Source organism: Camelus ferus, chromosome 16 (assembly GCF_009834535.1).
Source record: "Camelus ferus isolate YT-003-E chromosome 16, BCGSAC_Cfer_1.0, whole genome shotgun sequence".
Lineage (NCBI taxonomy): Eukaryota > Metazoa > Chordata > Mammalia > Artiodactyla > Camelidae > Camelus > Camelus ferus.
In genome coordinates this window covers 24,802,737-24,830,448 of record NC_045711.1, presented here as the reverse complement: position 1 = coordinate 24,830,448, position 27,712 = coordinate 24,802,737, and the positions used below count along the sequence as shown (strand labels likewise).

The window sequence follows — 27,712 nt, the reverse complement described above, 5'->3', positions numbered from 1 at the left end:
GGCAAGTCAGTGCCCCAAGGAGAGGCAAGGAGGAATGAAAACTACGGCCACATCCTTAAAATCATAAACAAGATGCAATTTAGATGGCTCTGCCATCAACTGGCTGTTGGTCCCCTGTACTTCTACCTTTGTTAGAGGGGAACAAGGATGTGATATGTTGGACAAATAAAAAGAAGGCTTACTGTATGCCCTGCATGTTGAGAATAGAGAATAAGGCAAGAACGGTATTAACGGATTCAGAACTACTTACAGTCCTTACAGGAACATGGTAAATTGTAAGTAACTAGAGTAGAGGTGCCACAGAAGCTAAATGTGAATTTCAGATAAACAACAGCTAATTTTTTTAGTATAAGTATGTTCTGAATATTGCATGGGACATACCTGTACTGAAAATCTGCTAAATCTGGCAAACCTAAACTAGAAGGCAGATTTGGAAATGTCAGAGGAGTCTAGATGGCTGACCCTCCTCACTAACGCCTTATTTTCACTGTCCTTGTAGCCACTGTCCTTCAGTATATCTCTGTGCTGCAGACAACACACCTTGCTGATGGAGGTGCCCGGTGAGTTTCCTCGTAGTGCCTGTCTCCACAGTACTTTGGCTGCCAGCAGGAGTTGGCAGCTGGGATTTGACTCCTGAAGTTGGGCATGAGCTGGGGGATCATTCCAGGGACCTCTCCCCTGGCTAATATTCATGTGTGTCTAGGGGAGAGGGAGGAGTGAGAGACAAGAGTAGATTTATTATAACAGAGCCTTCTCTGGCCCTCAAGTGACACCTCACAGCAGGACCTCAGTGCCCCTGGAGGCTGCTCCCTGGAACTAGGGGAGGGAAAGGGTGGTTTGGAAAGAAAAGGCGGGGGAGGAGAGCCCCTGTTTCCTAAGGTTTCTTACTCTGTCCTCAGGCTGCTGGAGAAGTCTGGGGGCTTGGAGATTAGCTTTGATGTTTACCAGGCTGACGCTGTGGCCACGTTCCGAAAGAATAACCCTGGCAAGCCTTATGTCCGGATGTGTGTTAGTGGGTACGAAAACAGTGAGCGCTGCCCCCAGGCTGCTCCCAGTTCTCTTGTAAACCAGGTGGACCTCCTCTCCATGGCCCTGACTAGTCTGTCAACCCCTGAAGAAAACCAGAGGTCCCGAGGTAGGCCACATAGCCAGTTAGTGCTCTGGGAACCCAAGCTTCCCAATCTTCAGCTCTCGTTCCTGGTATTTTCAGGTAGTCTCTCTCCTGTGCCACTTTAGTCCCAGGCTCACCCAGCAAAAGGGATGTGAATCAGGGATTTTCAGGCTAAGAATGATGAGAACCTCACTTTTTCTAGTCCCCTTACCCAACCAGGGCTCTGGGTCTTACCTGGAGAACTTATGAGAGCCATGCAGTTTGCAGACAGAGGAGAGCCCCAGGGCCAGACTTCTTGCATCCCCAACTCCTGTCTTACACTCTCCGTTCCCTGGGAGACTCAGAGGGCTGGGTTCTCAAAAGCTTATGGGTGGGCTCCATTCAGGTCTCGGTCTAACCTTGATCCCTGCAGATTTGATGAGCCAGTCCCAGACCTCTGCACCCTCAAGCGGTTGTCCTACCAGAGTGGGGATGTTCCTCTGATCTTTGCCCTGGTGGATCACGGAGACATCTCCTTCTACAGCTTCAGGGACTTCACGCTGCCCAGGGATCTGGAACACTGACCACGCAGCTCTGGCAGGGCCTGGGGTCTGCTCTGGGGGACCTGGACTGTCTACTCTCAGGGACTACCTCAGTTGCCTCCTACACCCAGACTCTGACCTGTCACTTTAGGGACTAGTCTGGGCCTTGGCCCTGGGTATCTGATGCTTGCAGGAGAGTGGAGCCTTGCCCTCGTACCTGGCTATTGCAATGCATCCAAGCTTCCAAGAGATTGCTGCCTTGCAGTGATCCTCTGGGAACTCAGGATTAGATTTCAGAGACCCAGGGAGGTGGGGCAGAAGAGAGGACTCTGTGCCTTTAAATGAGAGGGTGCCTGCTTAATGTGATAAAGCCAAAGCCATTAAAAATTAGACCCCTTTTCTGCTGTAACTGGGTATACTGGACGATTACAACACCCCGCCATACCACTGTCCGTGGAACTAGCCCCCAGGCCCTCACCCCTGCTTTGCCCACCCACAAAGAGCGCCTTCTCTGTGCAAGAGCTAAGAGCAGCCCGCCCGCAGCAGGGCAGGAACGCGACCCCGGCGCCTTTCTCAGGGAAGTAACAGACCTCTAGTTAGCTTGGCTTTCAAAAGGGTAGTCCGGGGAAGGAAGTTGGCATTCCTTTGGTCTTTCCGTGTATGCAGCCGGGTCCGGGTAAAAGGGCGGCGGAGAAGCGCCATGTCGGTGTGGCTTGAACCCTAGTTGTTTCGAGCTGTGCAGTGGGGCGCGCCATTGCCCCCAGGGCCTCGGGCCGAGCGTCCGCGCCCCGTCTGCTCCCGCGTCGTCGTTCCAATCCCCTCCCTAGTTGTGCTAAAAACTCCGGTCGCTGTTGCTGTCCCTCGGGGCCTCCGGCGGCAGGGACTCGGAGGAAGGTCTAGGCTTGGGGCCCGCCCCGAGAGGAGGTGCCTCTCGGCGACGCCCTTCTTCCCAAGCCACCTGGCTCTTGGGCCCGAAACTTGGCCCTGTGTCCGCTGGTTACCCTCTCTGATCGGGTTGGGCGCTTTCAGGAAGAGCCAGCCTGGCTCTGCCCCTCCCTCTGCGGAGCGCGGGACAGAGTTGTGGGAGGAACCGCTCCCCTATGCAGTCGGGCCTGGGAGGTGGCCGAGGTCCGCCACGAGTTCCGGGAACTATTTCCTCCTCCGGGAGGCGGCGGGACACTGGGCGCGGCGGGACGCTGTGCGGCCAGGTGCGCGCAGGTGAGGCTGGGGGCGGGCAGGCAGCACCTCGTGCATATTCAAGCAGGGCAGAGTCCCGCCCCCTCGCTCCCTGGAGCCACGGATTGGCCCGAGCGTGCCTCCCTCCCCGCGAGGCTCCCGGCTGCGCCCCCACCTCGACGGCGCAGGACGACCAGGGGCGGGACGAGGTTCGTGGGGGGCGGGGCCCTGGGGGCCAGGCTCTCGCCCTTTATGTAAATATAGGCTCCGCCCCCTGCTCGCCGCGCCTGAGGTGAGCAGGAAGGAGACGGCCGCCTAGCAGCCTGTGGGCCCGCCGCAGAGTGAGCGGAGCCGGCGGCGGACTCCGAGGGACGTGGAGGCCTCGGGTGGGGGCCAGCCTGGAGTTCCAGGTGAGGCGCGGGCCCGGACCCTCATAGCCAGGCCCGCACCCTCGGGGTGCCCGCCACTCGGGGCGGGGAGGAGGGGGAGGGCCGGGACCCCTGGCTTCCCCAGGCCCTACCGGGCGAGGAGGGCTGCGCCCAGGTCCGCTCGCCTCGCCCCGGATCCCGTCATTCCGCTCGTCTGGGAGAAGGACACCTGTAGAAAGTGCCGCTGGGAACTTTTCTGTGCCTGATCTGCCCGCGATTACAGAATTCAGGTTTCGAGTTTGCACGATAGCGTTGGCTTTGAGGAACAGGGAAACAGGTGCTCCGCCCGTCTGGGTGTGGGGGTCACTGCAGGCGGAGATGGGGTCCCCGAGCCTCGAGCTCCACGTGCAAGGCGCCTGGCCTGAGAGGCCGGCGCCGCACGTCTCCGGTGGCCCTCTCTCCGCTAGCCGGGGCCGGAGCGCGTTACGTCGGCGGCTTAGCCCCTGCTTCTGCCATCTGGGCCCTCTCCCTGCCGGCTCTTTGTGCCTCCTAATCCCCGGACGCAGAAAGCCCGCGGGAGGGACTTGGGTCTCGGGGCCTTTCTCCGCCTCAGGCGGCTTTGGACACCTTTAGGGAACGTTATGGAGACCCAATGTCTTTTTCACTACCGAGGAGGGTGAGGTTGCGCTGTGGTATGTTGGGATTTGGCGAGGAGTGAAAAAATTCTGTCTTGCCAGAGAAAGTGTGCAAAGTTTGCTCTTGGTTTGCTCGGGCTGGACGGTTCGCAGACACACAAAGCTTTGGCTGTGGGGAGAACTGACTGTAACTGGGAGAGCCGTGGCGTGGCCCCATGAGGTTCTCACCTGAGACAGGTGAGCTTTGGATGAGGTGGGCGGGGCGTAGACTCAGCCCCCTTCCCATGGGGATCCATGTGCCAGATGCACGGCGTCTTAACTTGGGCTCTAGGGATCCTCTGCAGAGTTTACAACTCAAGGTCCTATCAGGCTGTAGAGGGGATTCTGGGCAGGGAGGGGAGGAGGGAGGGAATGAGTGTGTCTGGGAGACAGGAAACCCCAGGTGGAGGAACAGCAGCAGTACAGAAGAGCCCTGGACCAACACAGGGGGAGCCAAGGTCAGAAGTGGCTTTTGAGGAAGACAGGTCTGGAACTTTGTGAACTGAAGCATGAGGATGATCCTGGAAGAGATGGTCCAACTTCTTCATTTTATACACAGGGAATTCAGATTTGGTTTTCCTAAACCATTGGCCCACAGAGCTCACTTATGTCAGTCGGGACTCAAACCCAGCTCTGGGGGCTCTGACCAGTGCTGATTCCTGTTCTCTGAAGTTAGACTCAGCCCGTCTCTGTGGCCATGGGGCCACTGGACAGTGTTTCCCAGGTCTGGGATCATTGTGCATTCCTACTCTTTCTGGAGGCAATGGAGTATCCCCGTTAGCAGCAATTAATATAACTTTACTAGTTTAGCGCTTAGTAATGTTTTAATGTCCAAACATTAAAAGGAAAAAGAAAAAGACCCTTAATCTCAGATGACCCTTGTTGGTATTAAAAAAAAGGTAATAGGACCCAAATGGGGAAAATGAAGTGTTTTAGAAAGTGTAAAATAAGAGGGAAAAAACTTCTCTCTCTTCCCTTGCATTCTTTCCTCAGATAATGTTCATTAAGTTTTTTAGTGTATTTCCAGATTCAAGTGTAGTTTTGAATTGTGCCTTGCTGATTTCTTGCTACATGATCTTGGCTCTGGCACTTAACTATGCCAAGCCTCGGCGAGCCTTGTTTTGACAAAAGTTGACGAGAGGATGCAAAATGTCATAAAGACATGTGACCTGGCACACAGCATGCACCAGGTAAAGGTGGGCTGCTTAGCATCCCCACCAAGCAGAAAAAGCGTGGTCACTTGTCCACCTTTGGGCAGACGCCTGGGCCTCTTGGACCTCCCTGATGGTTGTGAGGGAATTTGACTTCTCTGTCCAGAAATGATGATTTTTGAAAACCTCTAGAGATCAGAACTTTTAAAATGAGGATGTTGCTCCTGGGAGGGCAGAGGTAGAGGTCCGTGGCCTCTCCTAACCTCACCTCAGGTTCCAATAGCCCTTGGTAATTCTGCTGCTCCTTGGAAGAGCCAGGAGTGAGGCCTAATGGCCAGACCCCGCTGTGGGACCTTTACTGGGAGGAGTGTGTGTGTGTGTGTGTGTGTGTGTGTACAATCTAATCTGCTCTACTTTCTGCTCAAGGGAAGGCTTAGCTGTATATATTCTGCATCCTGATGGGTGGGTGGGTAGAGGGAAGCACATTCCTGTGCTTCTCTGTTGTCATTAAGGAGATTTTCTGCAAACTCCATAGTGCCTCCTTTAGGAAACAGGTATCCTCTTCTCCCAGGACTTCCTAGCCCCAGGACTCCCCCTCCCATAGAGAAAGTGGTATGCAAAGCCAGAAAGTTTGGATCCTCTGCCATCAATCTGTGACCCACTGTGTACCCCACTGGAGACACTGAGCATCCCTGGCAAGAGAAGAGTCTCTAGGAGTAACATGGTGTTTCCTGAAGGATCCTCCCAAATGTGTCAGAGGCAGCTTTTGAGACACCTGAATCAGGGGCCAGGGTGGAGGCCGGAGAGGCCTGTGGTCCCTGCGCCTGGTTGGCTGCTTTGAGCAGCCCTGGCTGCCTGGACTCACTTATCCTGAGTACTCAGCCCAGAGAGGCCTTCTTATCTCACACAGGCGATATCATTATCAGGGCTCCTCCTGAGTCAGGCATGCCAGGTCTGTTTGGCAACTTTGTTTTTTCCTGCCCAGGAGTAGTTTGCAGGGAGAAGTGGGGTATGGGACAGAAGATGAGTGTCCGCCATGGGTGCCACGCATACTCTGCCCTTCTCCAGCCCTGGCTCCCTAGGTTTCCCCAGGAGACTCTCCCTTCCCTGTGCCCTGTCCCCATGAAGCTTTGCCCAGCTCCCTTGGGGTGGCCTTCCTCTTCCTCCCCGCCCTGCCTCTCTGAGGAAACTGGCCCTTTGAAGAGTCACCCCACTCCTTCCCCTTCCTAGGAACCACAGTGAATTCTTGAGCTAGGAGAGGCTGCTTCTCTGGGCGTGGGGACAGGGAAGCTGCTAGGTTCCTGACTCTACCTTTCAAGAATTCAGCAGAGACCGGAGACTTTTCTTGAGACACCTAACTCGGTGTTCCCAGGGTTTGATGAGAGGGACATCTGGACACAGGACTGTTTGATTCTAGTAAATAATATTATTATTGGATCTCCTTGCCAAGGAGCTGGGTGTCCTGGAGCCTTGGGCTGAGGCAGGGCCCATAAGGGTATCCCCAGCAGGATGTCAGGCATGACATGCAGCATGGCCTTGGCCTTGGCCTTGGCCTTGGCTGGAGACCTGAGATTGGGGTGGGGGGCGGTTCCCTGAGGGACCATGTGGGGCTACAGCCCACTGCTCTTTGGGGACCATGGCTCCCGACTGGAGAACAGCACCTTTGCCTAATTGATCCCAGTTCGGTCTGAGCTGTTTATTCGTCTATTCAGGTCATCCATGCAAATCATCCACCTTCTCCCCAGAAGGGCTTTGCTTTTCCAGGTACTTGGCCACATGGAATCCGTCACTTCCCTAGAGAGAGGCTGGTGTTAGATTGGAGAAGGGGACTAGGCCCCCAGAATGGAGATGTGGTGGGGATGTGTGCATTTTGACTTTCCTACCCCATCCTCACAGGCCTAGGGCGGGAAACCCTCCTTGTAGGAAGAAGCTGGGTGTGGCAGGAGGACCCTCCCAGGGTTGTGGGAGTGGCCTGTGGCTCTGTAGGATGGACAGTGACACCTGAACCCAGACAGGGAGGGCAGGGAGGGCTCTGGCTGCTGACCCTAGGTGGTCCCATGCAGCCTCCTGTGGGCAAGGCCCTTTGCCCTGGGAGAGAGGCTTGAACTGAGCAGATGGTCTGCGGTCAGGTTATTGGGACTAGGACTCTTACTCACTGCTCGGGCTTGAGGGCTCTCAGAATCGGCTATTTCACAAGTAATTGTAAGAATTACATGAGGTGATGCATGTTAAGTGCTTCAAGTAGCATCTAGCCACAGTTCCCTTGTATTACCTAACAACAGCAGAGACAACAATTCTGTGATTCCCGCCCCCCTCTCTGTCTGTGTTTTCCTAGTCCCACCTCCGTGGAGGTGCCTTTTCAGCTAAGGTTTGGTTGCTAAGCTGCTGGCCATGGGCCTGCCTGGCGCCTCTGGGAGATTGGGTTTCCCAGGGCAACTCAGGCACTTTGCAAAGGAGCCGTGGGCATCTGAGTCGGCACGGAGGGGTCAGCAGCCGCCCCAGCAGCTTAGAGGCCTGCCTTACCACTCCCCTTTGTGGGAGGTGCTGGGGTGCACTCACACCCAGCAGATGGAGGCCAAAGCCACACACGGGCCTCACACAGGCCTCACACAGGATGTTGGGGAAGGGAGGGCAGTTTCAGCAGCAGTAGACTGGCAGGAGCATAAGCAGAGAAGAGAGGAGAGGAGAGCTTGGGACTCAACTTCACACTGTGTTTGCTTCCAGAGATCGTGAACACGGGCAGGTGCTAGTGTGGCTCCAGGAGCCTTCTTTCCTTTGGGCCCGAGATACCCAGAGTCATGCTTCTGGATGTAGCCTCTCCCTGCAGATCAATGGAAATGCCCAGGCTGTTAAAAGGACCCCCTAAGGGGCTGGCCCATCACCCACCTCCAAGACAGGCTGGCTCAGCTTGGTCAAGCCTTGATCTCATGAGGACAGTTTAGCCCAGGCATCCCAAACAGTGTTAGTGTGGGACTAGCAATCTGGTCTGGGACCCCCTTCTTCCTTCCTGCAACACAATCAGACCTGCTACTTAGAGCAGAGAACCAAGACAAGTCCCCCGCCATGCATTTATTTTTTTTCTCTGCCGCTACTGGTCTCTGTCCTGAGGGCCTGCGATGCAGGGGTTGGGGGAGGGTCAATATGTGACCCCGCTGCAGGGTCCAGGCAGAGGATGGGAAGGGCAGACAGGGTGAGGTGTGGCTAGCCTGTTGCCAGATAGGTAGCCCTCCTCTTTTATTCCGGGGTGGGCATCAGGGTGTGAGGAGACTGATTCTAGGCCCCGGTATGTTGTGCCAGCCGGCAGCAGCGTTGGATGACTGGAGCAGTGAGAGGGAAGGAAATCGCGGGGTCGGCTGCCCACGGGGAACTCTCAGGCTAGCTCCATGCAGGCAGCACAGACCTGTGGGGAGAATAAGTTAAGAATTAGCCACTGGTCATCACATGTCTTGGCCCTAAAGCCTGAGCTCCGGCCCCCAAGGGAACAGAGAGCAGGGCGGAGCAGAGCAGGCAGCTCAGAGGTAGGTCTGGTCATGGACAAAGTGTGCAGTGGACAGGAACGGAGGCCCGGGTTGGGCAATCTTTAGAAGTTCAGGGACCCGCACCCAGGAGTCTTGTCGCGAGCAGCCCAGGCCCCCTTCTGTGGGTGGGTCTAAAAACACAAAGAAGTTCAGGGGATTGAGAAGGTGTTTCTTCTCAGGAAGACCCCCTGCCAGGGGTCTAGCCAGGATCCTCGGAGCTCCTTCCAGCCCCAGTGACTTTGCCTTAGATCCTTCTTGGTTTCAGACTTGGGAGGAGCTCCTCAGCTTGGGGGGGCTCCTGGACTCATCTCTTCTCCCACATCCCTCATGGTGTACAGTACTCAAGTGTTTGCTAACCCCCCGTCCAGCCCTTCCTGTTGAAGCTCACAGCCACCCCACTGGTCACAGCCTGTGAAATAGTAACATCCTTTACCTCCGGCCCCAGGACCCTGAGGCCTGAGGTCACACAGCTGGTCCAACCCACCTGTCTGCTCCCTGCCTCTGCACCCGTGTAATGTCCGTAGCAGGGGGAGTAGGAATGATTCCCCCAACGGGACTGAGTGCCTACTGTGAGCTTAGGGCCACCCTCACAACTGACCACCACCTGGGCCTTCATCCCTTCTCTGTGTGATCCTCTTATCTACCTGCCTGGGAGGCAGATAAACCAAAAGAAGAAAAAAAATCACCAGTAATCCCATAACCCTTCCAGTGTGTTGTTGACTTATGTAAATATTTTTAATGGATTCTACCTGACTCTTGGAGACTGTACCTGGCCATGGTCTCCTGCCCTTTAAATGACTATATGCCTTCCACCATGGGGCTGAGCACCCTTCACCTGTCCCCTGTCATTGGCCGCTTAGGTTGCTTCTGATTTTCCCTAGTGGCCAGCACGACATGGGGGAGGAGGACATCCAAGGAGCCAGATGGGTGCACGTGTCCGGTGGTTTTCGGCACCATTTTAACCAAGGTGCGGTCAAACGCTGAGGGAAGGGGGTGAGAGTGGTCAGGATGGGTTCAGACGGGGAGGCTTTTTGGAAGGTGATTTTTGATACGCTGCTTGAGGGGCAAGAAGGTTGTTTCAGACAGAATTGTGGAGACAGAAGCACAGAGTCCATTGTGAATGCAGCCTGAAGAGGGGCTGAGCAGATGGAGGGGCCAACTCGAGGCCAAGCAGAGGGGACGTGGGGGAGGGGAGGGGAGGGGAGGGCGGGCCCCATCAGGTCCCTGCCCAGAGCAGTCTGTGGGTTCCCATGGAGTCAAACTGCGGCTCTTTGCTGGGGCACACCAGGCCCTCTTCCGACCCGCTTCATCTCTCCTTGTTGTCTGTACTCAGCCCCTCCTGGCACACGTGAGCCTGTTCCGGCTGCCTGACCCACCCTGTCCTGAATCTTGCCATGGTTGACCACTTCCTGTCATCATTCAGGCCTGGGTGGAGGTATTACCACCTGCTTTCATTCATCCAGCAGTGTGTGTGGGGTGAAACAGGGCGGGAGTCCCTGAGTAGGAAGAAGACCCTTGTGGAGGGTTGCACAGGTAGTAAACTGTTAGTAATAGTTAACTGTTCCATCAGGACCAGTCCTGGGGAGCAAAGCCAAGCCAGGAAGTAGAGGAGAGGGAATGTCAGGGGAGGCATGTTTGAATAGAGGGAAGGGTGGGAGGCAGGTGAGTATCTGCAAGAAAAGCGTCCCAGGCAGAAGGAATTCAAATCCACAGGTCAGGCTCTGGAAGGTTCACCAAGTCCCTCGACCACCTAACCCTGGTCACTCGATCACGTGTCTTCCCTTATTTTCTTGCTGGCTCTGATCTCTATCTGAAACTATCCCGCTGACTGATTGCATACCTGTGAGTCATCACACTCTCCCCTGCAAGGATGTAAGCTTGGTGAACTGGGGGATCTCGTCTGTCTGTCACAGGTGTATGCTCAGTCCTAGGGCAGTGTTTGCTCCGTGCCAAGCACTGTGTCAGGCACTGGCGTTTGGCGCTGCTCCCGCTGCTCCCAGCATACGAACTCTCTGGGCCTCGAGGAGCTGTCCTGGGGGACACTTGGCTTGGAGGAGCTGAGCTGTAGTGCTTAAGCCTTGGCTGTTGGTCCCTTACGTCTCCCTGCCCCACCCCCCGGGAGTGGGCTGAGCAGGTAGGATCTGTTCCGCACCAGGAGGCTCCAGGCCCAGGTTCCGGAAGCTTCTCCTAAGAGAACCTGCTTGTCTGGGGTGAGTGGGGCTGGGAGTTTGCCTGGAGGTGAGTCCAGCCAGTCCCAGCCCTGTCCACCTTCAAGATGGGATGGTGCTTTCTATGCCTTGACCTGGGCAGCTATTTCCGTATCGGGGGCTACACTGAAGGTAAGTTGGAGCGAGGAGCAGATGCTGTGGCTTCCCTGCCTTGGTCCTGGCTCTATCACCCCAGGGCAATGGGGTCCCAGCCCCCATGGAATGAATGGCAGATCCATGCAAGGCCACTCATTCCTACCCAGCCAGACCTCGCCAGCGGCCAGGCCCCTGGCCCCAAACTGCTTGGTTGGCTCCCAGTTGAAGTCATGTGGGAGTGTGTGTCTGCGTGCGTCTGTGCCTTTTAACTGCAGGGGTGTAATTAGGCATCCTCTGTCTTGTCATATCCATCCTTTGCTGCCTCCCAGAGCCCTTAGATTTGGGAATTTGCCAGACCTGGGGTCAAATCCGTGTTCTGCTGGTTCTTCCTCAGTGACCTGGATGAGGTGCCCAGCCTCTGTGGTCTTCGTTTCTTTGTCTGCCAAGTAGGGATATTCCATTCATCTCCCAGGGAGGATCTGGAAGGTGAATGAACATTCAGGATGAGGTTTAGATGCACCTTGTTCTAACACACAAAGGTTTGGTTCAGTGCCTGGTACGTAGCAGGTGCTCTGAGGAGCAGTTGGGTGGGTGGAGTGCCCGCCCCACCCTCCCAAGTGGGCTGCCTCCCACCCTGCTCCACATCCTATCTCCCTCCCTCCCACCTGCACATTTTTCCCCGGGACTGCGATGTTACCCTTGAGCCTCTGTGGGTCCTGCACACAGATAGCCCTGTGCCCTCTTGTCCCCACCCCATGACCTGCGCCAGTCCCTAGAGCAGAGCCAGGTTGGCCTCTCCCTGGAGTCTGCAAGCCCCTGTCCTCCTCCAGGGCATCACTCCCAGCTTCCTCTGACTTCTGACCCACTGACCTGGGTTGGGGGAGAGAGAGCAAGAACAGGCACCCCCAGGAGCCCCAGGCCGATTGATGAGTTGGCGCCACCCTCCCCCACGGCTGGAATGTGAGGCCACCAGCTCAGCTGTTTGTCCAGGAGGCTGAGGTCACTGCAGGCCTGTTTTCACTCCCAGTCCCTGGAGCCTCCGGGACTTTCCTGTGTTTGTTCCCTGAACCTGCTGCAGGGCCTCGGGTCAAGTGGGCACCTGGGAGTCTCCCCACTACCTGTTGATCCTTGGAGAAGTGGGGTTCCTGCTCTGGCTCCCCCCAAAAAGGCACAAACCTCTCATACCCACCCCTTCCCCCACCTCCCTCTAGTGGTGGCCTTTCCAGTGTCCCCAGAAGGTGAGGCGCTCTGAGGTCTGGTCTCTACCTTTTCCCAGCTGGGGTGGGTTTGAATTGCCATAGGATGTGTGTCTCTGCCAGAAAGTTCCCCCAGCTCTGCCACATATGTGCCTCCCATGGTCCTTTCATATGCAGTGTCTCAGCCTGATGGTTAATTTTTATCACCTCCCAAAAAGCTGGAAACTTCAGGGCATCCTTCAGGTCTCAGCTCAGCTACATTCTTCTCTCTTAGGACATCCCCTCCCTCTCCCCAGCCTGGGCCAAGTGCCCCCTGTGCCTCCCTGTCAGAGCACCTAGCACACTGCACCACCCTGTCTTTACCTGCCCGTGCTCCAGAGTAGGCTCCTCGGGGTAGGAACTGGCTCCGCCTCCTTCCTTTCAGAGTCTAGTGCTGAATGAATGAAGCCATTTCCGGGGTGGGCCTGGCCCCTGTGTTTCCAAGGACAGATCCTGGTGTCCTGTGGTCAGTGGGAGGAAGCCAGAAGCGGGAACAAACATGATCCTTCCTCCTTCCCCCAAGGATGATCCAGAAATAGTTCCCCTTGGATTGGGAGTGCATTCTATGGTGGGCAGATGGTTTTGGAGCCTTAAGCTGGTTTCTTTGTTGGGAGTACATTTCTTCTCCCAATTTGCTTCCACTTGGACCTGTGGGAAACGGAGCCTTTCTCAGCGCACCCCAGCACCCCAGGGGAGCTGGAACTGGGAGAGCCAGAGATGGGGGCTGGGGAGGGGGCAGCCAGGAAGCCTGGGGCTAGGGCTGCGGCTGCAGAGACCTCATCAGCCCTGGGGGTGGACCCAGCTCCACTGTGGGTCCCAGGTGTGGAGTGGGATGGGCCAGCACCCCTGACTGTGTGCTCTGCACCTCGCCTGCTCCGGCTCCTAAGCTGAGAGTCCCTTGGCAGGCTTCCCTGAAGTTAGAAGGAGGAGTCTGCCCAGGTGTGCAGACTCCCGAGAGAGTTCTGCTGGGCCCCATTAGAAATGTCCCTGCCTCTCCCCTCCCCCATTTGGGTTCTGGCCTGAGAGCCTTTGCATTCCCACCTCCTAACCCATTCTGGAGAGAGGCTTGTGAAGTTTCCCTTTCTGTTTAACCAGAGTTTTATGGGTTTTCAGAAAACAGGTTAACAATTAAGCTTAATTAACCTCAGGGCCTCTGGCCCTCCTGGTTCCTATAAAGCCAGGCTAAATGGCTTCCTCCCCCGGCTTCTCCCGTTGGCTTTATAAGGCCACAGGTGTCCAGGAGCAAGCATCAGAGCATTAGGCAGCCCCGGCCTCCAGGTACAGAGCTCTGTCTGGTTTCCTCTCCTGAAACCGGGAACCAGAACCACACTCCAGGGGTCTGGCCCTCCTGGCCCAGAGGGTGGCTACCTTCGGTGCTAGGGGAGAGAGGCCAGTGCCTCCCTTGCCCTGGTCCTCAGCAGCTCCTCCCCTTTCCCCAGGGGGCTGCACAGGAGCAAGATGAGGCGGTTCCTGAGGCCGGGACATGACCCTGCGAGAGAGAGGCTCAAGCGGGACCTCTTCCAGTTTAACAAGGTAAGGGGAAGCGGGGGACCAACAGGGTGTTTATGTCAGGTTTGAAGGTGTCCCTCTCACCAAAGGCTGGGCTGGGGGCACTTGAGTCGCCCTTACCTGGATTAAGGTACTTACTTGCCACTGCCTGCAATGCCTCGTGGGAATCTGACTTTGGAAATGGGGTCTGGTTAGAGAGGCTTTCCTGGGGAAGGGCAGTAGGATGCCCAGGAGTCGGCACTTCTTGTCCCAAGTTTCTCACTGATTCTGTGACCTCTGCAAGTCAACTCTGCCTCTTCCAGCCTCAGTTTCCCCATGTGTAAAATGGGGATAAAACAACCTGCCCTGCTTACCTTCTCACGAGGTTATTGAGGAGGCTCAGGGCTGGGAAAGATGAAAGTATGTTGAACCCTGCAAAATGTAATAATGTTCCTGTGACGCCAGTTTCCTTGGTGCCCTGGGGCCACAGGCCATGACTGTTCCCTCCCTCCCCAAATTGCCCCCAAAGGAAAATGCAGCTTTCTCTGCAGGTGGGATGCATGATTCCTTCTGACAGGCTCCAGGCCTGGGTGAGTGTGGAAAGGCGCCTGCAAGAAGGTGCCGGGGTTGGCATTTGACCACCCCAACCTTACACACCTCCTAAGGCCCCCGAAAAAAGTGTCCTGTCACTTGAGATCACAGGGAGGGTCCCAGAAGCCTCGCAGGGCTTTCCCTTGGGGGCCGGGCCTGAGAAGGTGACCTATAAAGGGAAAAGGAGCACAGCTTGGTTTATTAGGTCAGAGCCCACCTAGCAATCTGCAGCTGTTAGGGGGTAATTAGCACCTCACCTCTGCTTTGATCTAGGCCTTTGGCCCATGCCTGAGCTTCCCTGCACCATAAAGGCAGACTGCAGGAAGGGGAGCATCAAGATGCTCTTCCCCTCAGAGGTCCCGGGACCCCTCCAGGACATGCTGATGGGTAGGGTTCAAGTCTAGCTTAGCCACTTAGGAGCTAGGTGACCCCATGCCCATCACCCACAGCATAGGCTTGTTATGAGGATTACGTGGAATTAGATCATTTAAGTGCTAGGCAAAGTGGTCCAGGAACATTGGGTGCTGTTTGCAGGGGCTGCCTGCCTCCCAGCGATAGAGAGCTCCCAGGCGCTTGTTTTTGGTGAATCAGGGTCCCAATGTGCTCTGCTGTTTTCCTCTGATTTTCTTGACCTATGACTGTGAGGCCACTGGCCTCTGGGATCAGGGCTTCCCGAAATGAATGCCTCTTCCCATTGGCAGAAGGAAGCTGTGAGCAGGGCTTTTGGGCCTTGTGATATGGGGGTGCATGTGTTATGACTGGGGGATCTTGGGGCCCCTGGGGGCCTGCCATTCTCACTCCCAAGGGAGCAGCCCATGAGTGCTGGGTGCGGGTCTCAGACCCTGAGCATCTGCCACGGGGCCTGGGTGACCCCTGTCGCCTTCCATTGCCCCTGATGACGCTGGGATCTCACACCCCAAAAAGGTGGCCAATTCTAGTGGAAACCGGATAAACAGGCTCGGCAAAGAGGGATAAACCCCCGCCCCAAGTTCCAACTGTGCAGCAGCAGGGTGGGGCTGGGGCGGGGCTGAGGCTGAGGAATCATCCCCCCACTTCCCCCACACGTATTCCTCAAACCTGGCTGCCCCACCCCCAGACCTCGCTGGGGAGGGGGTCTGGAGGCTCCTGAAATTCCTTCCTTCCTTCCTTCCTTCCTTTCATTTGCAAGAAACATGCATTGAGTACCTACTGTATACACAGCCCAGGGCTGCGGCTGTGAGAATCTTAGATGATAAGACCCTTGCCCTCCAGGACTTTTATAGTCTGGTGGAAGGAAGAGGGCTGATGGTCTAAAATTCCACTTCCTGAGAGTAGAAAGGGGGAAGGGGAGAGTCTTAGGGGGCACTGGGGAGGGGAAGAGATTAGTTTCATCTAGGCTCTGGGTGAATGGTGGAGTCAGAAGGGTTGGGATGCCAGATTCTGGAAGATTTGGGAACCTGGGTGGTCCCACCCACGCCAGCCCCACCCCAGTCCCCTCCTCTTCCGTGAGCGGATCTCATTTATGATTCAGAAATGCTAACATGGGACTTTTTGTTTTCCTTTTTTTCAATCTTTCAATTAGAAACAGGTAAACTCAGAGCACTCAAGTGATCTTTGCAATGACTGGAGGGCCCCATAGTGGGGGTGGGGCCCAGGGCAGGAGTAGAGCCGTGTTTCCAACCTCAGCACTATTGACATGTGGGGCGTGTGGGGCCTGCTGTGTTGTGAGGCTGTTTAGCAGCACCCTGGCCCCACCTCTCCAAGACTTAACAACCAGCAATGTCTCAGGACATTGCCCAGTGTACCCTGGCAGGTAAAATGGCCCTGGTTGAGAGCTATTCAGGACATGAGATTGATGAGATCTGGTGATAGAAGGAATATAAAAGGGAAGGGAGGTGGATGTCCTACAGGAGGGGGGCCTCCATCCTGGCTGGGTGGTGGGGCCACGCCCTGGGATGGGAGCCCAGGAGGGGCGAGGAGCAGGGTTGAGGAAAGTGATATGTTTGGTTTGAACAGAACAGCAAAAATGATGATCATCGATTTATCGAGAGGCAATTTTGCCCAGCGGTTAGTGGTGCTGACCCTGGCATCTGGCTACCAGGGTTCACCCAGCTGGGTGACTTTGGACAAGTTACTCATCTCTAAAAGGGAGAGGATAATAGAAGCTACTCCACAGTGTTGGTGTGCGTATTAAATGAGTTAATATATAAGTCGGGCCCTGATTACAGTATCAGCGCATCTCTGTGAATGTTATCTGGCTTGAGGTTGAGTTTGGAGAGTCTTGGCACCCTCAGGTGAGAGCAGGTCCCAGCAGACAGTGGGATATATAGAACTGGAGCTCTGAGCCTTGTATCTGGGGAAGCAGGAAGCGTCTGGTCACTGTTCCAAGAGCTCCATCCCAGAAGCGCTGGACTGCAGAGCACTGTGCAGGGGATATGGGACAGTGGCCCCATCATCAACCAGTCACAAGTGACATACGGACCCTGGCTTCTAAACCAGTGCTGGGCCTCTCCCGCCAGCACTTTCTGGCCAAACTCCTTGCACCCACACCAAGAGATGTCCTGTTTCAGCTTTGGTACCTGGGAAGGAACTGTATCTGTGGACAGATTCTCTGAACCTTCTGCTGAGGACTGATTGTCCAAGGAGCAACTGTAGTTCACCAAGGCTTCTGTGCTAAGTAGCAGAGGGACCAGGGCCAGGTTGTGCATTGTTTGGGGTGGGGACCTGGAGCCAGGTGGCCTGGGTCTAGATGCCAGCTGTGCTGCTTCCTCATTGAGTGACTGCAGACATGTGACTTAACCTCTCTGCTCCTCAGTTTCCTCTTCTGTAAAATGGGCATTATAATAACCCCTACATCCAGACTGGTGTGCTAAGTGAGTTAAATTTGCTTTGAGTGGTGCCCACATATGGCTAGTCCTGAGCCAAGGTCAGGCCTCGTCTTCGCCTCGTCCTCTTGACAACTCATAGGTGGGTGGCGGTCCTATTCTGTAGGCAAGGAAACAGATCGAGGAGGGCCCTGGCTGGGAATGAGGACTCCCATCTGCCGCCAGCTCTGTGGTCACAGGCTGGCAACTTAATGTTCTTCTCCTGTGCTGGGTGGTGGCTCCTCAGGCCTGTTGGGAAGACAGAGAAGTCGGCTGGCAGTGCTAGCAGGGCCACTGAAGACCAAATGAGGGGACAGCAGGGGAGGGGGGGATGACTCCAGGGGATGTAAGTTCATGTTAAAGTAAAACCCCTTCCTTAAATCCCTCGAGGCCCTCCCTCCGGTGAAACCCGCCAGCTGGCTGATAAGGGCACCCAGGCCCACCCTCCCCCACCCCCAGCGCTGAACAGTGTGTTCCTGACCAGCTGCCCCTGTCCAGGGCCAGGCTGTTTTGTGTTGGCTTTTGCGTGGCTGGGCCTCGGTGTCAGGTGACAGCCACATAGGGAAGGCTGGGTTGCTGCCACTGTCAGGAATCTGGGCTGACCACACCCAGTATGGGGCAGTGCCTCTCTGTCCCCCACCCCACTGCTGTGCACCCCCTGTGGTCCTGGGCAGCCCTCCTTCCCACCCTGGGACCAGCGCTAGGTACTCCTTGGCCCTCAGTCTTGGGCGGGGTGCCCCCTTGCTGGAGGCAGGGTAAGGGGCCTCGGGCTCCGTGACAAACCACTTTTGCTCTCCCCCTTCCGGGAACCTGAAATGGGGTCCTGGAGCCAGACTGAGACAGACGGGCTTTCTCTCTCACACCAGACTAATGTTGCAGTTTGGCGGCTCCTACCAATCTCCCTTTCCCAGCTCCCTGTCAAAAGAGTTCATTGTTCTCTCCTCCCTTGGCAGAGGTCACCTGAGCCAGGTAGCTGGATGCTGAGCTCAGGAGATATGGGAGGATGGCCCAAGTGGCTGCCATGATTTGGTCAACCTCCTAGCCTGAGCCTGAGCTGGAGATGGCTGGGGTCTCCAGCTGTGAGGGCCGGCCCTGGAATCCCCACCTACTGTTCCAGGCAGAGCCCACACCCCACCCACTGTCCTGGGTGGAGGGATGATTGGGGTTACTGTGTGCCGTGGCAGTCGCACAGCAGGGCACCCCTGGTGCCCTGGGGTTGCTTTCTTTAAGGAAGGTCATACCCTCCTTGCTCCAGGGTCCTGGGACTGTGCCTAAACCCTAAACAAGCTGGGGTGGGGGCAAGACCGGGTTCCTGCCCATGTGGACCAAATCTTCAAAGGCTGTTAGGAGTTGGAGGGAGGGACGCCCAGGGAATGGGAGGGGCACCCGAGCTTGGGAGGACAGCTACTTGACAGTGACTCAGGTGAGATGTTAGCAGAACTTCCTGCTGATGAGTTGAGAGGATAATGTGTGGCTTGAACCCTTGACAAAACCGCAGGCTGTTTTCTCTTTGGCTTGACTTTCCTGCTGATGCACTGAGGTAGAAGTGTCTAGGGCAGCTCCTCGATTCAGTAGGAATATAATGAGCCACATGTGTCAATTAAAATGTTGTCAAAGCTTCATTACAAAAATTTTTAAACAAATGTCATTAATTTTGATAACATATTCTGTTTAACCCAATATATCTGAAATATTCTTGTTTCAATATACAGTCAGTAGATACTAGATTTTTTTTTTTTTGCTTAGTGGTTTTGTGTTTGTTTTAAATACAAACGTGTATTTTACACTTACGGCACATCTCAATTTGGACATTAAATTTTCTTTGGAAATATGTGGCAGTTGGAAAAGATTAGAAGCTTGGTCTGCCTAACTCTAGCCTTTGTTCCTTTGGAACCCAAGAACATACCTGAGAAGTTTTCCAGTAATTGAATTGAGCACCCATTCTTAAATTTAGGTTAATTAAAATTAAATAAAATTAAAAATTCAGTTCCTTGGTGGCACTAGCCACACTGCAAGTTCTCAGTGTCCCACACAGCTCGTGGCTGTTGTACTGGGCATCAAGGCCTGGACCCTCTACTAGCCACCAGGCTCCTGCTGGTGGTTTCCCCCAGGGCCCTCCAAATCCCAGAGGCTTTGGTGATGGGAAAATGCTCTCATCCCAGGAACCTGGCCGAGGCCTAGCGGGGGTCCTGGGGAAGCTTGTCCCACAGGCCATCACATGCCCTGCCCTCCTTTTCCTGGGAAATGTTTACATTCCAGACACTCTGCTATCTCCCCAAGGCTTTTCCAGGCTCTGCATTTTTCACATAGCTGAACAGGAACCTGGGCTGACTGGAGATTGGAGGGGGAGGTCCTGCTGGCACACTTCTGCCCTCCCAGGTATAGCCATTTGCAGGGCAGACTGTGTTCCTGGCAAAGAACCAGGCCTGTGGGGCCCCCACACCTCTGCCTCCCCAGAATAGGCACTCTTGGGAGCCCTCCTCCCTGGGCCGACCCCAGCACAGGGCCTCCTTCTGTGAACCACCAGGCTGGACTAGCACGCAGGCAGCATTTGAGTTTGCTGTGACCTATCACGCCAGCTGTCACCAGGACTTATATCCTTCTGCTCCTTTGAGGCCAAGTGAAGACTGGAGCACAGAGCCTTGGGCCTGAGGAGAGCTGCCTCACTGGGGCAACCTTCTGGTGCAGGCCAGAGTCTTCATGGTTTGAGGTGGGGGGGATCTTTAAAGTAGCCGGCTGGCATCCTTTGTCTAGATCTAATCTAGCTCTGCAGGTTTAGGATCCCCTGCAGTGGGAGTTAAGGGGATAGGGTTAGCTGATTAAGAAACTACCAGGAACCTTCCCGAAGATGGTTTGTTGATCTAAATCTCTAGTGCTTTACACCTGGCCCTTTTTAACCTGTAATTCCACCCCTGGGACATCTGCCTAAGGAAATACTGAGTTGTAGGCCAAGATAGGAGCCCAAGAATGGTCATCAGTGCCCCGGGCGACTGCAAAACCTCTAAAAACAAAGTAAATGTTCAATAATGGAGGCCTGGCAAGTTAGGGCACCTGCACCTAAGGAATAGTCTTCAGGCATTTAAAAGTGCTTTTAGTGCTTCTAACAACCTGGGCTGGCTGTAGGTGGAAAAACAGACTACAGAGCTATACATGTACATATTTATCCATGTGGCCTGGTCCTAATTAGGTCTCTGGGACCTAATTAGCTGGAGGGTATAGCTCAGTGGTAGAGTGTGTGCTTAGCAGGCACAAAGTCCTAGGTTCAATCCCCGGTACCTCCATTAAAAAAAAAATTATAAATAAATAAACCTAATCACCTCCCCCCAACAAAACTTTTTTGTATTTTAAACTTTTTTTGCAACTTTCAAAGGTTACTTTCCATTTACAGTTATTACAAATATTGGCTATATTCCCCGCATTATACAATATGTCTTGAGCCTCTCTTATTCCCAGTAGTTTGTACCTCCCACTCCCCCAGCCCTATGTATTACCCCTTCTCACCTCTCCCCACTGGTAACCACCAATTTGTCCTCTGTATCTGCGAGTCTGCTTTTTTGTTATAGTCACTAGATTGTTGTATTTTTTAGATTCCACATATAAGTGATACTGTACAGTATTTGTGTTTCTCTGAGGTCTCTGGTTTTAAGTAAAGACCCACACACGCCTACAGTCAGACACACACCCTTGTTAGCAAGGGTTACTCCGGTTGGGGGACCACGGGTGATTTTTCTTTTTCAAACTCCATTATATGTTCCAAGTTTTCTACAATGTGTATTACTTCTATAATAAGAGATGAACAGAAGCCTGTGTCTGCAACAGCACTCCAGCAGCTTCCTCTCTGGGAAGATGGTGGAGGAGAACTCACAGTGACAGCAAAGGCCCCTGAGACAGAGCAGGTCTTCAGCACTGGAGGAGCCTTGCTGAGGGACGGCTGTGGGTTCCGTCGGACCCCAGGGGACCACCTGGATCTGTGGTGCCACCAGGCTTCCTGAGTGACCTGGTGCCTCCACTGTGCCAGCCCCCCTGCCAGAGCTTCCCTGCACCCCTGTGGGAGGGCTGGGTGGGTCACCCACATTACGGATGGTGGAGGAACTCAGTCAGAGTTCTCGGAGAACAAGGGGCCAGCATGATGTCTGTGGGAGAGCCATGTGGCCAAGGACTGGGTCAGAAATGGACTGAGGCAGGGGGCCCAGATGGGTCCGGGTAGAGACCTGAACATGACTGAATTCCTCCTTCCTGCTAGGGGTGGCTCTGTTGTGGCTCCTCCGTCCAGCACTGACCCCTCTCAGCTGTGGAGGGGCGGAGGGTATGTGTCTGTAAACCTATGCCTGTCTGCTTCTCTTTGCAGACGGTGGAGCATGGATTCCCGCACCAGCCCAGCGCCCTCGGCTACAGCCTGTCTCTGCGCATTCTGGCCATTGGCACCCGCTCTGGAGCCATCAAACTGTATCCTTACGTTCTCCGAGCTCTCACCCAAGGATGCCCTGGAAGGGGCGGGGGCCTTGCTGTTGATGAGATTCAGGAAGGACCCCCACCCTCCATGGAAAAGCAAGTCACACATGACCCCTTTTGTTCTGGGATATTCTAAATACCCTCTTAAGGGTCAGCTCTGAATGCAGTGAGTGGAAGCTGGTGAAGGGCCAAGAAGTGTTGTTTTTCCTTCGCCTGTGCACATAAGAGGCAATGGTCTGATCCCAGGGCTCTGTCCAAACCGCAGACAGGGTGGCCTCAAATTAGAAGAGCAGTGTTCGGGCAACTACTCTTCCAGATTCTACTGCCGACCATGCACACCCCCCATATACATACACACCCGCCATGTACACGCACACATACACACCAAGGAGTAGAGTGGACTCCCAGTCGGCAGGAACAGACCTTCCCTGGCCTGAGGCTGGACATGGTCCAGTGAGTCCATTTCAGAGGCAAGCCCACAGGTTCCAGGATGGGAGATCACTACTCGGTTCCCGGATGGGAGATCACTACTCGGTTCCCCTGGCCTGTGTCTGGGACCCCTGAATCTGACCTGAGCCCCTAGGGTGGGCTAGGGTGGGACCTAGGAGAATTGGGAGGTGGGTGGTGTGGACAGCCCAGCCGGCACCTCCTGCAAAGCTGTAATTCCCTCCCTCTCTCTGCTGCAGGATGGGCGGGGAGGCTGGGGGTCCTGGGCTAGGCTGGAGGATGGTGTATACACATGAGGGCAGGGGCCCAGGTCCCACACCAGCTCAGCCCTCCCTTAGCTGGTTAATCATTGCCAGGCCACAGCCATACCCTGGTTACCGATTCCCGGTGCCAAGACTTGTGGCCATGGCTGCTGTGGGTAGGCCTACAGCAGCACTCTGTTTTCTCACAGGTGCCCCCATGTGGTAGCTGATAGGTCTGTTCAGCAGGTTATGGGGTGGGGTGGGGGGCAAGGGCGGCCTCACTGTTGCCAAGATAAGACTTCACCCTTCTACCGAGTCACCCCCCACCTGCCTGCTGGGACAGCTCTCCCTGGTTGGCTGGCCTCACCCTCAGGGGTCAGGTTACTGGCTGTGTGCCCTTTGGCCAGGCCCACGGCTATCCTTCCCACCCTAATCACTCAAGCAGGGGTCCTGCTGCCTGGGGCGAGGGCAAGCCCTTCTCTGCTGCTGGGTATTTATACTCCTAGCCCAGAGGTCCTGGCCTGGGGGCAGTGTCCTGCCTTCTGGAGCTTTTCCTGAGCCTGCTCCTCCTAGCTATGGTGCCCCAGGGGTGGAGTTCATGGGTCTGCACCGGGAGAACAATGCGGTTGTACAGATCCACTTCCTGCCTGGACAGGTGAGGAGCCCTCTCCTTGTCCTCCTTGCTCTCATGTCTTCCAGAAGGCATGTATGAAGAGGCAGGCATTTGGTGCCCTGGGTTTGGTGCTGGTGGGAGGGCCTTGGGCCACCTGCCTTTCCCCAGCCGCGGTCCACAGTCACCCTAACAGTAGCTGGGGGTCTCTTTGAAACGACCAGCATGGGCTAGGCGGTCTCAGTGAATACTGTCCCTCCCTAGTTAAAGAGACAACATGCCCTTGCCCCTGTCCCATTTCTTCCCTAGTGCCAGCTGGTCACCCTGCTGGATGACAACAGCTTGCACCTGTGGAGCCTGAAGGTCAAAGGTGGGGTGTCAGAGCTACAGGAAGATGAGAGTTTCACACTACGTGGCCCCCCAGGGTAAGGACCTGGTCTTGCTTTCCCGGCTGGCTTGACCCCTGCACCCAACTCTGGGTGCCCTGGGAGGAGCAGGCAGGCTGCCACCTGCCTCCCTCCATCCCACACAGTGCCTACATAGGAGGCTCCAAGGGATTTTTCTCTGCCTCCTAGCCCAAGCTCTCTGCCATCAGTTTTGGCAGAAAAGAACCCATGTTTGTCCTGGCCCGAGTTGCTGTGGACCCCATTAAAGGATCTCACATGCCTGCTTCCCCGAGGCGTGGCCTTCCCTGGGAAGGGTGAGGGGTTCAGGGGATCCTGTCATGCCTGCCCAGGCAGCAGCCAGTTCACAAGCCATCATTCCTGTCTGCAGGGCTGCCCCCAGTGCCACGCAGATCACCGTAGTCCTGCCACATTCCTCCCAAGAGCTGCTCTACCTGGGCACTGAGAGCGGCAACGTGTTCGCGGTGCAGCTGCCGGCCTTCTGCACCCTGGAGGACCGGACCATCAGCTCGGACTGCCGTGCTGCAACGGTGAGCCCTGAGCCCAGAGACCCTGCTGCCCTTAGGAACCTGTCCCCTTGAGTTGGGCATGGCTTTCTCCTTTCAGTCCCAGTTATGTCTCAGGAGCTTATAATTTCTCTCCTGGAAGATCTGTGGGGTTGGAAGGACAGACTCTCAGCTTCCTACCTGTCCCCCAAATTGAGAATCTCACCCTGAGATGTGTTAGCATCCTAGCAAAAAAATGAGTCTTGGGAGTAATTTGTCACCTCATTTAAAGGTGAGGAAAATGAGAGTCAAAATGACTGTGTAATGTTACCAACTCTCAGTCTGGCATTCTTGGCACTGATACCGCCTCTTTCAAAGCCCCAGGGGCTCCACGAAGGGGCGGGCCGGGCCCAAACCTCCCTTGTCAGCTGGGGTGGCTTCTGCTGATGCTGGTGCTTTGGAGTCACTGCTACGTTTCCCTTTGCACGCAGGCCCCCTGGCCCCAGACACCTGGCAGCCATAGCCCTAGTAGGTGTCTTGAGATCGTTTCGGTATCTTTGCTCCTTAATGGTGGTGTCTGCGGTAGAGAGGGAGTCAGATCTGGTCTGGGTGTGGAGAGAGGGGGCCAGGGCCCAAAAGGGGAGGAGATGAAGGAGTCCAGCAGGAGCTTGGGGGGGCTGGGATGGTGGCAGGGGAACATTCTGCAGCGAAGAGGGGCAAGGAGGCAGCCAGGCAGCTGGGATGTGAAGCTGCTTCAGACTCAAGCTTCCTGACGGCTTTGGACTAGGCTTGTGGCACTCAGCCGTCAAGTCTCCGGATGAAGGTGAAGCAGGGCCCAGCTGTCTAGGGCAGGACGTTGTTGGGTTGGGAAGATTCTCACTTAGGAATGGGTCCCCCTGAGCACAAACCTCTGTCTTTCCCACTCTGGATGGGGTAGAGTCAGGGCAGTGTGATCACCGTCAGGGCAGGACTGTTTGCAGGACAACAGGCAGGGCTGGTGTTCAGCCGGGGCGCCTGCTCTGTGGACAGGACAGCAGAAGGACCTGCTCCTCAGCATGTGGCTGTGCCGGCACCTGCTTCACCTGCGCTGGTGGGAGTCTAGTCTGGGAGGAGCCCTTCGCCTGGGCTTTTCCGGCCTGAGTGCCTTGGAAACACCTCCAATGGATCTAAATCTTTATTCTAAATATAGAGAATTTGGTTTGGGTTTGAGCATAGAGATACCCTCAGGGTCCTGGCTGTTGCAGTTTCCTACTTGCCATCCTCAGTGTTGGCTCTTGGTTCTGTACCTGCCACCTCACAGTCTCGTGTTAGCTGCAGCACTTCCAGACTTCACATCAGCATTCCAGGCCCAGAAAAGGAAGAGGAGGTCAAGGCTCAAGGCCAGGCCAACTGATGTAGAGAGTTTTGTTCTGTGGGTCTTAAAAACTTTTTTTTAATGAAATACCACCACCTTACAGAAATGCACCAAGTTTGAATGTATGGTATAATGGATTCTTGTTAAGTAAGCATCCATGCACCAACTCTGGGGAAAGACAGAACTTTGCCAGATCCCCAGGATCCCCCTACCTCCCTTCCCAGTCACGGCTCCCCACCTCCTTCCCCCAGCAGTAACCTCCACATCCACTTTTCTGGAAATCACTTCCTTGCCTTTCTTTATAGTTGTGCCACGTGTGTTTGCATCCTTGGGGGTTTTCTGTATCACTGTCCTGTCCTGTGTTGCTTCTCTCTCCCCTTGGCAGTGTGTCCTAGTGGCCTTCCTGTGCTGGCACATTCAGTGCCCACTGCTTTGTGGAATGTGTGTGTGTGGCTGTGCCACACTCTCGGCCAGACTCCGTTGGTGGATGGCAGTGTGGGCTCACGGCTCTCCCCTTGCCCAGGTTACCAGAGGAGGCCCGCCACCGGCGGGTGTTTGAGATGGTGGAGGCTCTGCAGGAGCATCCTCGGGACCCCAACCAGATCCTCATTGGCTACAGCCGGGGCCTCATTGTCATCTGGGACCTGCAGGGCAGCCGCGTGCTCTGTCATTTCCTCAGCAGCCAGGTAGGGGGTGCCTGGGACACTGGTGGGTGCCGCGTGGTTCTCCCAAGCCCTGTATGCTGAGGTGTGGGGGTGCGGGCGATGGGACTGCCACCCTGATCCCAGCCCACATGTCCGCTCTCTCCTCTCCCACCGTGAAGCAACTGGAGAACATCTGCTGGCAGCGGGATGGCCACCTGATTGTCAGCTGCCATTCTGACGGCAGCTACTGCCAGTGGCCCGTGTCCCGAGACACCCAGCAACCAGAACCGCTTCGCAGCTGTGTGCCTTACGGTCAGTGCTCCGCCCACCACCTGGGGCCACCTTCCAGTGAGCGGGACAACACCCTCTCTGTTTCCAGGTGGTCTCTCCTGCTGTCAGGTGTAGGCATCCAACTCACAGAAGCAAAACCTGGGGCCCAGAGGGGTGAAAGCTTTGTCCAAAGCCGTGCAGCGGGTTTTCTGATACCCAAGATGGCTCAGGGAACTGCTCCAAGCAAGACACCCAAGCATAGGTCTGCTCCACGGGGACAAACCCGTGTGCCTCTGAGAGTGGGAGGACTTGTTCAAGCTGACTCCTTTTCTTTTAGGTCCCTTTCCTTGCAAAGCTATTACCAAAATCTTCTGGCTGACCACTAAGCAGGGGTAGGTATCAGTGCTCTGTCCTTTTCCTTTTCCCTTTCCAGAACCTTCTTGGGGGGCTGGAAAGTCTGCAGACCTCTGCCTAGGGGAGAAGGTGCCTCGTGAATGCCTTTGGGCCCCACATCTGGGTCTCCAGGGAAGGGAGAGGGGCCATTCGTACCTCTCACTGGCTAATTCCTGAAAAAAAAATTCCCGTTCTTTCCTTTCTGTCATCCTGGAGAGGTGATTCAGGTCAGCAGGTTTCCAACTCTGTTTTAGCAGCAGGCCTGTTTCACCAAGCAGAATGATACAGGGAGACCTGATGGATAAGCAGCCAAGGGTGGTGGGGGTACTCTGGCTGGAGCAGGAGTGGCGGTAGTCTCAGAACCTGCGGCCTGCCCTTCCGCTCGCCCCCAAGCTCTCCTGGGCTCTTGCAGTTGAGCAGAGATGAGGCTTTGCCCCAGCCCCTCCTGGGGACCTTGAGTGAACACTCAACTCACTCTGAGACTGGCTGGCCTCCCGGGCCCTGCCGCAGAGGCCAGTCACAGAACAGTCCATGTGGCTGGCTCACGGGGTGGTGTGGCTCTCTGGGGTGATGTGGCTGTCAGCAGTGGTGTCGGAAGCCCCAGCCCACCTGAGCTCCTGCTCTTCTGTTCCCTACCAGGTTGCCCTTCACCATCTTCCAGGGTGGCATGCCACGGGCCAGCTACGGGGACCGCCACTGCATCTCGGTGGTCCACAATGGCGAGCAGACAGCCTTCGACTTCACCTCTCGGGTCATCGACTTTACTGTCCTCGTCGAGGCGGGCCCTGGGGCTGGTAGGCAGGAGTGGGTTCAGAGGGCTAGGGAGGTGTGGGGATGCAGGCCCATCCCCCATTGGAAAACAAAGGGGAAGGGCCTGCAGGTGTCCCCAGACCTGTTCCTCCCTGAGTCCCTTAGCCCCACCACACCTCTTCTTAGTGCCCCCGAGGCTTCTCCCCTTCCCTCCCTCCTTCCTGGCCACACCTCCCACCCACCCCGGGCTCTCTTTGCCCTTCCCTGGCTCAGATGGGACTTAGTCCAAAGCGGGCAGATCTGCACTCTTGGGTTTAACACCCACCCAAGCTGAGGCATGGGGCTCCTGGCTTGGACATGGTGAAGCCCCCCTTATGGGGTGGGGCAGGAACAGTGTGGGGCCAGCTGAGCCGACCTCCTGGTGCTCAGCCGGGCCAGCAAAGCCCTGAGTCAGCTTCCTAAATTGGGTGACAGGCAAGGCCGGAAAGGGCCTGTGTTGAAACCCAGAGAGGTGGCATAGCGGGAGATCTCCAGGAGGGCGGGCCTACTCCCCAAATGACTCTGAACCGACAGGCCAGGTCGGGGCGGACCTGCTCGGGACGCCCTGGGCTGTGTGCTCCCAGCCTCACCAGTGGCCGTTTGGAGGGAGACTCTGAACTTGCTCTTCCTCCTTTCTGAGCCT

The 27,712-nt window shown here is 55.6% G+C and overlaps 1 protein-coding gene and 1 long non-coding RNA gene across 2 annotated transcripts in view; one reads left to right on the top strand and one right to left on the bottom strand.

Annotated features, from left to right (window-relative positions):
* Positions 1-27,712, top strand: part of LLGL2 (LLGL scribble cell polarity complex component 2) — a 39,019-nt gene that overhangs the window by 4,377 nt on the left and 6,930 nt on the right. Inside the window, 12 exon segments of the mRNA XM_032456837.1 lie at positions 500-560; positions 900-1,016; positions 13,497-13,590; positions 21,328-21,425; positions 22,694-22,775; positions 23,040-23,155; positions 23,505-23,649; positions 23,651-23,664; positions 25,497-25,659; positions 25,797-25,929; positions 26,225-26,279; positions 26,920-27,074. Coding sequence (XP_032312728.1) covers positions 500-560; positions 900-1,016; positions 13,497-13,590; positions 21,328-21,425; positions 22,694-22,775; positions 23,040-23,155; positions 23,505-23,649; positions 23,651-23,664; positions 25,497-25,659; positions 25,797-25,929; positions 26,225-26,279; positions 26,920-27,074 — 1,233 coding nt within the window.
* On the bottom strand, positions 8,285-12,493 carry LOC116656735. The gene is made up of 3 exons (XR_004311651.1): positions 12,382-12,493; positions 11,180-11,301; positions 8,285-8,401 (listed from the first exon to the last, which is right to left on the bottom strand). It is a non-coding gene; the product is annotated as an uncharacterized LOC116656735 (long non-coding RNA).